At 42.1% G+C, this 14,042-nt stretch overlaps 1 protein-coding gene and 1 long non-coding RNA gene across 2 annotated transcripts in view; one reads left to right on the forward strand and one right to left on the reverse strand.

Moving 5' to 3' along the window:
• Positions 1 to 13,857, forward strand: part of LOC146332559 (C-myc promoter-binding protein-like) — a 117,661-nt gene extending 103,804 nt beyond the window's left edge. Inside the window, exons 23-33 of the mRNA XM_084729882.1 lie at positions 219 to 1,429; positions 3,794 to 4,022; positions 4,296 to 4,399; positions 5,457 to 5,632; positions 6,206 to 6,373; positions 7,295 to 7,475; positions 7,623 to 7,877; positions 8,846 to 8,963; positions 11,607 to 11,769; positions 12,207 to 12,271; positions 12,903 to 13,857. Of these exons, the coding sequence (XP_084586008.1) occupies positions 219 to 1,429; positions 3,794 to 4,022; positions 4,296 to 4,399; positions 5,457 to 5,632; positions 6,206 to 6,373; positions 7,295 to 7,475; positions 7,623 to 7,877; positions 8,846 to 8,963; positions 11,607 to 11,769; positions 12,207 to 12,271; positions 12,903 to 13,039 (2,807 nt within the window). The 3' untranslated portion in view covers positions 13,040 to 13,857. The remainder of the gene's footprint in view (positions 1 to 218; positions 1,430 to 3,793; positions 4,023 to 4,295; positions 4,400 to 5,456; positions 5,633 to 6,205; positions 6,374 to 7,294; positions 7,476 to 7,622; positions 7,878 to 8,845; positions 8,964 to 11,606; positions 11,770 to 12,206; positions 12,272 to 12,902) is intronic.
• LOC146332560 (uncharacterized) lies at positions 7,724 to 11,742 on the reverse strand. The gene is made up of 4 exons (XR_014771545.1): positions 11,618 to 11,742; positions 9,861 to 10,196; positions 8,820 to 8,949; positions 7,724 to 7,858 (listed from the first exon to the last, which is right to left on the reverse strand). It is a non-coding gene; the product is annotated as an uncharacterized LOC146332560 (long non-coding RNA).
• Positions 13,858 to 14,042: the final 185 nt, after the last annotated feature.

Genomic DNA, 14,042 nt, shown 5'->3' on the forward strand with positions numbered 1-14,042 from the left:
ATCTAAGAGAAAAATAAGAAAACATTCAAGGATGAGGCCCATTGTCCTGGATTAAGAGCAAAAACCTGAATATTTTGTGCATGTTAAGGGTCTTAATGTTTATTCAGAAAATAAACGATTACTTTTGAAACTTTGGATGCCCAAAGTAACTCCCTCTGCTTGTCACTTCCTAAGACAAATGCAAGTGATTTAGCAGGTCTTTCCTCCCTCTCTCTCAGGTCATGTTGCAGGTCTCCTCTTCACTTCCTCCCTGGATGAGATCGGTGAGGTTCACACCAACAGTTTGCTCAGGAGACATAAGAGCGCTCTGGAGGACGTGGTGGGCAGCGCCAGCAGCGGCTCGGCTCTTGACTGGCAGGGCGTCAGGGGCCGCCGGCTGAGCGGCGACACGGTGGGCAGCAGCGGCAGTGGCACCACTGTCCTCGGACTTGGTATGAGCCAGGGTGAGACCGACCCCGATAAGATCGCAGGACACCTGGGGGCAGATGTCAAAATTCTCTCCGGTGCAAACTTCAGTAAGAATAAGAGGCCTCGCTCGCTGGCTCTGGGGGGGTTAGAGGGGGCGGCTGCTAAAGCAGGAGCTGCCAGAAATCATGATCACAGGGAGGAGGACGAGGAGATGGAGGGACAGGACTCCAGTGATGAGGACAGAAGTACTGCAGAGGCCATTTTTGATTTGGAGGACATAGATTTGGACAACCCTACCACAGCAGCTGGAATGAGCTCTCACAAAACCAACAAGTCCCATAAGAAACCTGTTGAACGCAGCGCCAGCTACAGCGGCATGACCACCGAGACGTCCAAAGGAACTGTGAAGCGCACAGGCATTGAGACAGGCTATGACCCTCTGTCCCTGCTGGCAGCTGAGTCTCAGTCTGTGCAGGAGACGGAGGATCAGTATCCAGAGGGGGACGAGGCATGCACGCCGAGCGCCCGCAGGCACCTCGCCAGGGAGATCGAGCTCTACATGAACCACATGGGAAGCCCGCTGAGCAGCCGTACGCCCAGTCTGGACCTGCAGGACCCGGCCAGCCCCCTCCTCCTCCACCCCTCCTCACTGTCTGCCCCCCGCCGAGCCAGCCTGCCCCACAGCTCCCCCCTCAGGACTGCTGGAGTACCGCGCTCCCGCACCTTCCACCCGCCCTCGCCCTCCCAAAACATCTCACGCCAACGTCTGTGGTCGTCACCTTCCTGCCGCAGCTCCAGCACCACCCCGAGCCCCAGCCCTCGACCCAGCCCGTACAGGGAGAGGTCAGACAGGATGAGCCTGGCCTCACCTTCACCCTCCTCCTCCTCGTTCGCTCTGGACACTCTGCTCACACCGACGCTGGATGTGTTCAAGACCAGCGTGTTCTCTGCTGGGAAGGGCGTGGCGGAGAAGGCGAGCCGCTGGTATTCCCGTCTCGCCACGTACACCACACCCACCAAGGTACAGAATCATGTCCTCAAATTGATGGCCTTGATGATGATCAGTTAATCACTGCAGCTCTAGATTAGTCCAGAGAAAGAAAATTTGTTGCCAGTTATTTTTATAATAATCGATTAATCATTTCACTCAATTTTTCAAGCAAAAACGTCAAACATTTTCTGATTTCAGCCTCTTAAATCTGCAGCTTTTCTTTGTCATTAATGACAGTAAATGAAGACTGATTGGGTTATGGAACGCTGGTTGGACAAAAGAAGCAATTTGGAGATGTCACTTTGGGCTCTGGGGACTGTGATGAGCATTTTTTTGACATTTTATAACACATTGATTAATTGGGAAAATAATCTGCAGATTAATTGATGATAAAAATAATTGTTAGTTGCAGCCCTATTGTTGTGTGGTAATGCGGAGCCCCAGCATTCTTAAGATTACTTAGATTAGATTAGACATAAATCTTATTACAGTATGTTCTCTTTTGAAGAGCTCCCAAATAGGTTATATAAAAACAATGACCTAATTTTAAACCTATATCGTCTATTTTAATTGAAAACGGTATCAGACATCTAAATCTATTGGTTTTCAGTAATACTCTGCAAATATAATTTGCAGTATATGGGGTAAATACTGGTGTGATTGTACTCTAGCAAATCTGTTTCTGTAGCACACAATATGAAGCTCTGATGTCAAGCATTAGTCAAAGATGCCTCTAAAGAGAGAGAGAGCTGCTGCCATCTTGTGGCTTGTTGAGTATTTGACAGAGTTCTTCCTGTGGACAGTCTGTAGAAGTCTCCACTGACCGGCGACAATATATTGGTCAAGTCTGCTCCCTGGGTGGTTCTGTTTTCCCAAAACCATCAAGAACAACTAAAGTTCTCTGCTGGTACCACATGAACAGCATGCTGTTTGCAGCCACTAATCCTTTGTCAGCGTCAGAGTGTCTCACCTCCTGTCCGGTACAAAATGTTCTGTGATGTGAAGCCCAGTCGGACCTTTTGTTCTGTGCTGAAACGGGACGAAAATGCAGGTTGAAGATCTGGGAAACATGACTGAGTGTGAACTTCGCACTGTGGCTTCTGTTAACTCAGCCAGCTGCACAGTTTGCAGGTCGGCTGAATGTTAAATGTTTAAAGGGGCAGTTGACTCCAAAATCACTTCCTCTGGAGTGTAGTGCTCAGTGCTCCTCATGCAGGTCGCCATCAGTTTCCAGACAGTGAGTGAATGGAAGAGAAAAAATACTATATTAGATAGCAAAAAAGAGAAAACATAGAATAGACTAAATGTGTCCGATCTGGTTAAAGAGATGCAGTAGTTTGGGGGAATTTTACTGTTTTTCCATTTTGCCTAGAGCCAGAAACTAATCAATGCCTCTTTCATGCATTTAGTGCATGTAAAACAACTATATTAGGCTATGTTGGCTCAATTATTGAGTGTATGTGGGATCAAATAAAATAATCATGATCCCACAGACATCCAGGAACTGAGTGGATCTAATCAACCTTTACCAAGTTTTATCTGAGGGGAGGCCCACAGTTACAGACTTTGAAAACCCCTCATCAGGATGGTTTTTGTGTGAGTTGTCAAGTTTTGGAGGTAACAGCCACAGAGATTTCAGCCCTCTCTTGAATATAATGAAGCTAGATGACACTCAGCTTGTGGCCCTCAAAGAGTCAAAAAATAAATTTGGAAAAACTCAACATTAACGTCTTTCCAGAAATCATGATGTTGTTGTGAGCAGGTTCATGTGGGAACTGTTTTCTACACCTGCCAGCCACTGTCACTAGACTAACTAGCTCAGTGGTGCTAATGTTCAGCTCAGCTGAGGAGAACGCCATTAATGTTTATGTCCCGGGCTGTCACCAGTATGAGCCTCTCGTCCATGAGTAGACAAGCTTCTTTCTTCCAGTAATGTGGTTGGAAGGTGTACTTCAGGAAAGAGAAAATAGTTCCTACATGAAGCTACTCACAGTGAGATCTGTGGATTATCTTGATTATCATGATCTTCTGTAAAGAAACATTGCTGATATTTTGATAATGAAAATAATAGTTTATTGCAGCTCCACATTTTATATCCGAAAGGTCAAAGGTCAACGTCACGTCACACAGCTCAATGAGTTCATTTTTGCCAAAAAAAAAAAACTGCGAGGTTTTACATAGTATTTTTATATTAGAGTGACTTGTGTGGTTAAGGTTGTAGGTTAGATGCATTTGAGAGGGGATGTCTGTACAAAATGTTTTTTATTTGCACCTTATGGTGAATAGTTGTGGTTGTTAGTCAGTGTTGACTGCTGAACCTGATCTGCTGTTGCTCTGGACACCTGTTAGGTCCATGATGACATTAACCTGTCTGTCTCTCTTCTGTTCGTCCAGGACGGTCACAGCGACCGTCTGAGTGTTTCCTCCCTCGGTGTTGGGGATCCAGACTGCTCCTCCCTGCTGGATGAGGAAGACTGCGTGGAGTCGGGGAGCTCTGTGGTCTCTCCGCAGAGGAACGGCCCCATGGGGCCCCGCAGGAGCCCCAGACGCAGCCCCCTCCGCAGCAGACTGGACAGCCCCACTGCAGCCTCCAGCCTCGGGAGACCCTCATCTCTGCTCCCTGGTAAGAGCAACCCCTCCCGGGTGATGGTTAGGGTTAGGGGTTAGTTTAAGCAACAAATTCTTACTTTAAAGACTAATGACAGCTGAAGAAACATATTAAAAACGTTCCTTGTTAGTTTCCGATATGCTAAAATTCCAAAACAAAGGTTAACTCTGTGGCATTAACCAAGAGAAGTCCGGCCATGTCCTCACAAATGAGACTCGTTTCAAAAATGTGTTAAAAAATAATGTTGTCTTGGTGACATGTTTGACATCTTTCTTCACACTCCTGCAGGATGCGTCCTCTCGCCTCCTGGCTTCCCTCTGCCAGACAAGTCCGACCTCGGCTCCTCACGCTACACCAGCAACACCAGCATCTTCAACAACTACGCCATGGAGGTAAAACTGCAAGATGGAAAATCAGCAATTGTGTCACAGTAGTTAAAGACTGGACGCAAAAATCAGGAAACCAGAAATAATTATTTGATACAGAACATCTTTAATTTTAACCAAATATCTTTTTATCAAACTAATGCTAAGAAGCTCCTAATAGAAATGTGTTCCTGCCTCTGCTTTGGCTTTTTGCTACAAATATGAAGTTATAAACTATGTTGTGATTTCCTGTTTTCTGGAGAAGATGTATTTGTGCCCAGATTTTTAGAAGAGGAGCAACTTCACAACTGAGATTTTTCTTGGCGTTCGTTTGTCACTTGGTTGCTGGTCGATGCTCGTATGTCAGCAGGAATGAATTCTTTAACAGTATTTCACTCTGAATGACAGGCTTTAGAAAGAACTTTCAGGACTGACAAACTGCTTTGCAAGCTAATCATAAAGATTCTCCCTCAGCAGAATATTTCTTTACATTTGGCAACAACGGTTTAAACTCGCAGTAAAATGAACCTGAGGGCTTAGCAGCAGACTGCATGTTCATGATACAGTATTGTGTTTAGTGAAGTCGTGCAGCATACAGACATTTATCCTCAGCCTTTAAACCTGATACAAGGAGTTTTTACCTGGTTATGACACAGTCTCAGTTTAATACTGATGCCTCTGTATGACCTACTTAAGTTAACATCCGTGGGAGGATCAGCTATTTCCGTACACTAGTTGTGTTGTACAGCCTGTCTTTACATCTTCCCAGGCAAAGTTACAGTGAGTAGTAGGTTAGTTAAAAGAGAGAATATTTTTCTTTAGATAATTTTACTTTTGACATTTTATTTTGTGGTTATAGCAGAGGAAACACCACTGCTTTTTTCCACAGGGGCCTCTAAAATCAACAACATATGAAAGTTCCTTGGCATAGCTTGAACTAATCAGAAATATTTATCCAGGCTGTGACATAAAATCATACTAATCAACTAAGTAAAAAACATATATAACATATTTCAAAACAACAGCAATGGTGTGTGAGCTCACCCACCTCTATACACGTTTGTGTTTGTTTGTGTGTTTCCAGCTGCTGATCTCCAGCTGTTCTCGCTGTAAGACGTGCGACTGCCTGGTGTACGACGAGGAGATCATGGCTGGCTGGACAGCAGACGACTCCAACCTGAACACCACCTGCCCCTTCTGTGGAAACCCCTTCCTGCCCTTCCTCAACGTGGAGATCAGGGACATGCGGGGACCCGGCAGGTAGATGACACTGCTGCACAGTGTATATTGTATCCATCTATTGTATTTATTGTTTTTCAGTAACATGTATGGAATAATTACTTTTATCATATATTGTCATGTTGCCAAACTCTTACAGTATCTGTGACATTTAGACTTTGCTGAAAGGAGCTGTTCTCCTCTGTCTTTTTTTTATTTTTATGAGTACTATTAATTGGTTTTCAAACTACTGTCTTGTCCTGAAAACTTGATTTCAAATTCATATGGTATAGTGTTCATCTATACCATATAGTATAACTAGTTATCATTTATTTACCCATTATTGAGTTTAACCAGAAAATCAAATCAAATCCAACCCTGGCCTAAAAATATAAGGAAACAATCCAACAACTGTCATTATATTTTGTTAGTAAACTCTGACTGGTGCATCGAATAACAGGAGATCATCTTTTTCCAACTTCTGACTTCTACTGAATGATCAGCCATCTCAAAAAAACAAAGACCTCGGCTTGCAGACAAATCCTGTCTTTACTCCTGGATGTAAATGTAAGATCTCACCCTCTTCTCTTCTCTTCTCTTCTCTTCTCTTCTCAGGCTTTTCCTGAAGGGCAGCCCGTCGGTGGACGAGGCGATGACCTCGTCATACTCGACCTCCACGGGTTTGGACACGGGGACTTCCACGTTGTCCACCCCCTGTCCTACAACAGCTGTCTCCCCTCCCTCCCCTGTGATTGCTGCCCAGGAGTGCTCAGCGAGTGGAAGGTACATCATATTCTTTGTTTTTTACAGATCCAAAAATGAATTAGACTTTTGTTTTCTGGTAATTGATTTGCTGAACTTTTAAACAACTTAGAGGGTAACACCTCAAGTGCAAGGTCCCATAATTTCATGGTTATTTATGTGATCATTAGTAAGTATGGTTTTCATGAAGTGGGTGGTAATTACCAAGTAACGTATTTTAACTTTGAAGGTAAATTAAAACAAATGAAACCAACCTTCATGAATTCATTTTAATGACAACAAGCAGCTGGTTGATTTTAACTCTTAGGAGGCAAGAATCTCTTTAATAATACGAAGGCAGTATTCAGAATTAAATACAACCAGAAATCAGCTGACAGTCATCATCACAGCTCCACAGATTTTAAAAGAAAATCTCACAAGACCTACTTCAGAATATAATAAACAACAAACTTTTTTGTATTCTCCGATGGGCTGTATGATTTTTTTTTCCAGCTCATCTTCATTCAGCTCTCAGTTTGTCTGATTACACAATGCTTTTGAAGTGAGATCCTACTGTAGCTGCAGCCACATGATCCCCATCTGCATTGTAAAAGAGCAAAGTGAGATTATCTGCAACACCTGGTGCTAACAAAGCTCTGTGTGTGTGTGTGTGTGTGTGTGTGTGTGTGATAGAGACACCACGTGCGTGTTTAAAAACCCTCATGAGGTTATGAAATGTGTGATCAACAGTCCATGATACCCTGATGCCAATATATTCTGATTTACTGTATTTTGTTCTGGATTCTTGTTTAAGGGACCTTTTATGATAAAGTTAAATGAAACCATTCATTAATTCATAAAAAACACTTTTTATTCAAACAGAAAGTCACAGCTTCTTGTCATGTTGTGAGTTGAGTTGTGCGTTGGTGTTTTGAGCTGACTGTTCTCGCCGTCTCTTCACAGGACTCGAACAACCAGGGCTCAAGGTATCAACATCCCCACAGACCGTCGTCAGGGGTCGCTGTCCCCCGGAGCGCCCATGGCCCGCAGCGTCAGCGCCTTCGGTCCTCTGGAGGAACCAGCCAGACTCAACCACTGCGTGCCGACGTCAGGCAGTCTGCCCAGCCGTCTCAATGAAGCCACGGTGCGCCTCAACACAAATAATTTAAATTGTTCAGTTATGCTCAGTGGTTTCTTCCTCTGAGTTTTACTGTAGTCATGGTGAAAAACTCTTTACATTCTTATTCACAGCAATAAGAAATCTCACCTCTATCATTTTTGTCGCCTCCAGGACCCGCTCAGTATGGAGTGGCGGCTCCACAACCCGGAGCCGGTGACGGTTCCCTACCTGAGCCCCCTGGTGCTGTGGAAGGAGCTGGAGAGTCTGCTGGAGAACGAGGGCGACCCTGTGATCACGGAGGCCGACATGGTGGACCACCATCCCATCATCTACTGGAACCTGGTCTGGTACTTCAGACGACTTGACCTGCCCAGCAACCTGCCCGGTCTCATCCTCACCTCCGAGCACTGCAACAGAGACTCCCAGGTCAGAAACACACACACACACAGAGTACAAATGATAATCACAATAATTGTCGACTTGCTATTAGCTGAAAATCAGTGTTTCACTGCCCTCTCTGGTGAAAAGTTGTACATTTTTTGCACCTCTTATGACCAACAGTGATGTCATGGTGCACATCTGTAAAATCAAACAATAGGTCAATGTCTGATGAAGGGCTGGTGCCTGAAACGTCACATGTGGTGATACTATTAAAAAAGTCTTAAGGAGCAGTTTCTGGTGTGTAGACCTATTGATTGATTTTTGTACCTGTTCTACTGTCCAGCACCCAGTACTCATCAGTCTGTTTTTTGAGTCTACACGGTGCACATCTGTACAAGCACTGCAGCAAGGTTTGAATTTAAACCTCTGGAAAAAAAAAACAACAGCACATTTTTTAGCTGCTGTTAAGCTGCTCTTAAAAATCCCGATTAAACAACTTTCACATTAGTTTATCAGAAATATTAAACTGGAAACCAAACTCAGCAAAACTTTATATGGTTGTACCTGTAATTTTTATTAAAGGCTCATTGTTTTCGATGTTTTCAGATTTTCATAGAAATTGTTTGTTTTTTTAAAGAAATCACTTTAAAGAAATCACTTTAATCTGTCTTGTACCTGTTTTTTGTGTCGTCATGCACCCGAAAATATCAACCAGTCTAATCCTAGTACCAATGGTATAAAATCTTATTTTTTGCATGGATTTTTATACTTTATTTCAAACCATTTTTGTCAGTATTACATGGTATTTACATTAATTATTACAATAGAAAAAAAGGAGCTGTATTTATAAGGTAAAACAGTCGATACCTGTGGCATTAATTTTAAGTACATGATGTATTTGAGGTTACTTTAAGTAAATCAGAAGGGTTTAGAGAGACATAAAGTGATATTTCCTCTTTAAATGACTCAACTGCCAAACTGACTCACTTTCTTTGTCTCCTCTGTCTCATCAGGTCCCTCGTCACTGGATGTCAGAGGACAGCAAACACGTGTTGATCCAGATCCTGTGGGACAACCTGAAGCTGCACCAGGATCCAATCCAGCCGCTGTACATCCTCTGGAACACATACAGTGAGTCACATCGCTCCACAAACCAGTTTAAAATTCATCAGGCAGATTTTCTCTCAACATCAGTACTGACTGCTGCTGGTGTTTGAAATGTTTGCTCAAGAAAACATTTCAAAAACCAGCACAAAGCAAGTGAAATGAAACTTTAGTGATCCTTAAAGCAGCAGAAGAAAAACAGAAAAACGACTGTAGAAGATGAACAGGAGGGATACAGCAGGAGCAGACTGAGATTAAGAAAATAACGCTAAACATGAAATGTAATGTAGAACAGTTTGGCATTTGTACCAGCTTTATTGTAAATGATGGCCTGTATTCACAAAGTGTAACAAAAGCAGAAACAAACTGCACATAAATCATGAAATACCTGAAGCATGTGACCTAAACGTCCACTGAAGAGACGAGAAACTGAGGCAGAAGAAAACAACAGATCTGTTTGTAGCTTCATCTCATCAGTCTCTCTTTCTACGATGATTTATTGGCACCTAACAGGAGAATTAGCGCCACCTGCTGTTTATCTTGATATACACAACTTGTAAGACTTGGATAATGTGCATTTATTTACATTTTATTTGCTGATCGTCTAGAAATTTGTTAAGAATGTGCTAAATTTGGACGCAAACTCGGTATCAGTTTGTTTCCAGCTACCTTATTTTTTGTGCACTAAAAAATCTGAGCGGAAACGCTGGAAATTCAAAAACAGGCCAAAGATGGTGTACTCAAAAAAGCTAAATATGACAAAGTGCAACAGTAACAGGTTTGAGAAAATAAAGCAAGTAACTTAAACGTTCACTGAGGGGAAGAAAAACAGGAGGAAGATGAAAACATCAGGTCTGTGTGGAGCGATGAGGAGACCAACCTTCCTCAATAAATAAAAAAAAAGCATGTAACAAATATAAATACCTTATTTCCAGCTTGTTTTCTTACAGTTTTCCGTTGTTTGAGCTTTGACTGGAGCTCCTCTGATCACGACTGTTGCTTCGCTCCGTGTGCAATAATTGATTATTTAATGGAGAAGGAGGCGCAGAGGCAGGCAGCTAATCCTTGTGCTAACAGGCTCTGTCTGCTCTCTGTCTTCCAGGACTTAATTGTACTCTGTTGTTAGAGAGTGAGTGTTCTCCTCTGCTACAGATGAGTCCTGTCGTTTGTGTCCTGTTCTGTCTGAGGCCTGCTGTCTCCCTCTGTTGTGTCTTCTTTGCTTGATGCATCGCAGTGGCGTCTGTCGGCCTGAACTCCTCACTGTGTTTGGAATGAAAGTCTGTGATGATGATTTTCACACAGCTGACATGAAACGTGTTTGTCTCAAATACAGCTCTGCTCTGTATTTGAATGTAGGTTTGCATCTCTGGTGAATGTGTTTGCTCACGTGGACATCAAGTGTTTCTTATTCAGCAACTTTTAAAGATGGAAATTGTTGTAGTACTAAAGGGCTGGGTACTGCTGATACACCTGAACACCTTTAGCTTCCAGCATCTTTCAGTCAGCAGGATTTGGTTGCACAGGCTCAAAAGTTTACATGTAAAGTTCCTGCTAATTCATTCTAACTACAAGTACTTACTTTATCATACTGCACCATTAAACTTGAAGGGTAATTCCAGTATTTTTAAACCTGGGCCCTATTTTCACATATTTTTGTGTCTAAAATGACTTAATAGGTACAAAGAGTCTTGGAAATGGTCCAGTAGATCGATTTGACTCAGCTGGCAGACATTAAATGTGCTGCAGCGGCTGTGATGTAATCCTCAGGGACAACTGTGCCTTTCAAAGTACGTCCACTAAAACAGGCTCAGATTGTTAGTTGGAGCCCTAATATTTAGCGGCATGTTGAAACTTCCATACAGAATCCACCCATAATGTTGGCAGACACCTAAAAGAACAATTATTTTAATCATAGATTAATCTGCCAATTATTTTCTCGATTCATCGATAAATGGTTTGGACTGTAAAATGGTGAAAAACGCTGATCACTGTTTTGGAAAGCCCAAGCTGACGTCCTCAAATGTCTTCTTATGTCCAAAACACAAAGTTTTATTAAATTTAGTCTCATAAGAGGAGTAAAGAAACCAGAAAATTATGACATTTGAGAAGCTGAAATCAGATAATTTGGACATTTTTATTAAAAAATGTCGCAAAATAATTAATCGATCATCAAAACAGTATCGATTAATTGTTGCAGCTCTACTAAATATTTTAATATTGTATAAATTTGAACTGAATGTGAACTTTGATTAAAACAAAAGTTAAAACTTCTGTTCATTCTTAATGTGATAATCTGTGACAGGAGTTTTAAAAAACTATGAAAATTACTTTATTTTCATTATTTACGTTTGTATTATTTAAACAGTAGAATAGTAATCAGATGATTCAGGCTATTATTAAACACTGAAAAATTAAATAAGTATTTTTCTTACGAGTACCAATATTGTTCTTTAGAGGTTTGTCACACTTAGTAGATTTAATTCAACATACAGTAAATGTAAAATACAGCTTTATATCAGTACAGTTACCCAGCCCAAGTACTTTTCATCTGAGTGAAAACTTGTTAGAAAGTGATAAAATCATCCTCATTATTGTTATGTGTTGTTGGTACCAACATGATGAGTCCACTGCTTAATGTGTGTGTGTGTGTGTGTGTGTGTGTTTTGGTAGACGTGGGTTACCCTCTGTCGCGGCAGGTCTCAGAGGAGGAGAAGCCGTTCAGCGAGGAGTTACTGCAGAGCGTGGTGAAGAGCATCCAGAGGAATGATGTCAGCAGACCGATGGCTCAGCTGCTGCAGCTGCTGGGACAGACGCTCGGGGTCAAGAGGCAAAGGTCAGCTCTGATGCGTCCTATCAGGATTATTTAATTCTTCAAATCCTGAGTCATCACTCCTGCAAACACAGACAGTTCCACGTTTTTCAGTTTAATACTGCCACCTAGTGACAGAGAAACGAGGCAGCCTTAACCTAAGTTAAGTTTCACTTTAGCGGAGAACACGTCTGGTGCTGCAGGCTGCTCTCATCTCATTTTATTCTGTGCATGGAAGCTATCGAAGGCCATATCCTTTAACTTACAGACAACACAGCTTCCTCAGTCTGAGAGTCTTCCTATATTTGATTGTTTAGCTAGCTGGATAAGCTACTTCACCCATGGAGAGGGAGGCCAGCATAACCAGAATGATGAAAATTATGTCTTTTTAAGGACTGAATCAGTCAGTCAAAGTGTTAAATGAAGCTGTGTTTTGACCTGGACTCTGTCGTCGTCCTCAGGAGTTTGTACAGGGACATCCTCTTCCTCTCGCTGGTGGCTCTGGGAAAAGATAACATTGATATTGGTGAGTCATACTTCAACATTTTAATGATTACATGTCACATATTCCAGCTTTAAATCAGATTTTGCACATTACATATTTTACACCCGTCTCTGTGGTTTAAGTTTTGTTTTAAAAATCTAAATATTTAAAGCTGCTCGAGGTAATAAAATTGATCTAGTGAACATGTTAGGAAACAGTTTATTTACACGTCCAGCTGTTCAGGAGCAACATTATTGTGCATTTAGAGTCAAATATTCACACTGTCCTTTTAACCTGTTTTTGATTTCCTGAGGGAGATACAGTATCTGCTAAATGCTCCATTATGTTCAGTTTGTCTGTCTGTGATTTGGCACCAGACAGGAAGTGTACAATAGACTTTTAAAGCTTTTTGGCAACAAGAGCTGGCCATCGCAATTGGAGAGAGAGCTGATGAGTGAACCAAAACAGAAAATCAATGAGATAAATGACACCTAAATGTTCCACGGAGCTTTGAGGAACTGCATGAATTGGCTGATTTCTAAGGAGGTCTGACACGACGAGCCCGTATTTCACAACAGAAAAAAAAAAAGATTAGAGCGGTTTTTAAGGATAGAAATAGTAAAAACTGACTCCACCCACCTGTAATGTCGACTGTCATCGCTTCTTCCCTCAGACGCCTTTGACCGCGAGTACAAGCTGGCGTACGACCGCCTCGTGCCGAGCCTGGTGAAGCTGACCCACAACTGTGACCGGCCTCCCAGCACGGGGGTGATGGAGTGTCGCAGGACATTTGGAGAGCCTTATCTGTAAAACGCTCACCTTCACACACACACACACCGGGAGGAACCCTCGCCACCCACGTCATCGCTTTAAGACGAGCTCAGGAAACCTGTTGGAAGACTGTGAATGTGCACTACAGTAACGTTTTGAGAAAATACGGTCAAAAAGGTACAGTTGACAGCGCTCAGCGTCATGTAGCCCAGAACAAAAAAACAAAACAAAAAACAGACTTTATCTCAATGAAGTGATGATGGAAACACACTCACACCTTCATAAACACAACTTCATCCAGTGTTGTTGAGTGATTCTCACCTGGTTTCTTTAGAAATCCTGTGAAAATTATACAAATATCCTGTAAATACACCGCAGTAGAGGATTTTTTTTAAGATGCAACATTTATATTGTATAGCCATACAACATATGAAGACTAATATTAGCAATATTTTAACTTGAACTCTATTTATACAAAGTAAGCTTTATTTATTGTAGTGTCTTCTGTTTGTCGGGCGTAGTGTTTCGTCGTGTCGTGCGGTCGCTGTCGTCTCGCAGTTTAAACCAGCGCGACCTGAACGCTCGCTGCTCATTTCCTATAAACTGTGGAAGAGGTGTGGCAGTGTGGATTTAGTGTCTGTTGTGAGTGATGACTTCGCTTCTGTGCTTTATGAGTCGAGGCATCTAAAAAGAAAAAAGAAGGTATTTAAATTAGAGCTGCAATATCAGTTCATCCACGGAAAATTCATCAACGACCACACAACAAAAATATAAATGCAACATTTTGTTTTTGCTCCCATTTTTCATGAGTTGAAGTTAAATCAGACTTCTATGCAAAAGGTTTATTTCTCTCAAATAAACTATGAATATTTCACACAGGGCTGTAGTCTTTTTTTTTTTAACCCAGGGTGGTGAAGTCATGACCCGTCCTATCTTGCCTCTGATTGGCTTGTTCTCCTTGCCTTTGTTGAGTTGGTCAGCTGTAGGCGTCAGGAGTCACTCGTTAGGGTAAAACTGTCAGAATAAGACAAACTAAATTGTG

Source organism: Lutjanus erythropterus, chromosome 1 (genome assembly GCF_056507025.1).
Source record: "Lutjanus erythropterus isolate fLutEry1 chromosome 1, fLutEry1.hap2, whole genome shotgun sequence".
Taxonomy (NCBI): Eukaryota; Metazoa; Chordata; class Actinopteri; order Lutjaniformes; family Lutjanidae; genus Lutjanus; species Lutjanus erythropterus.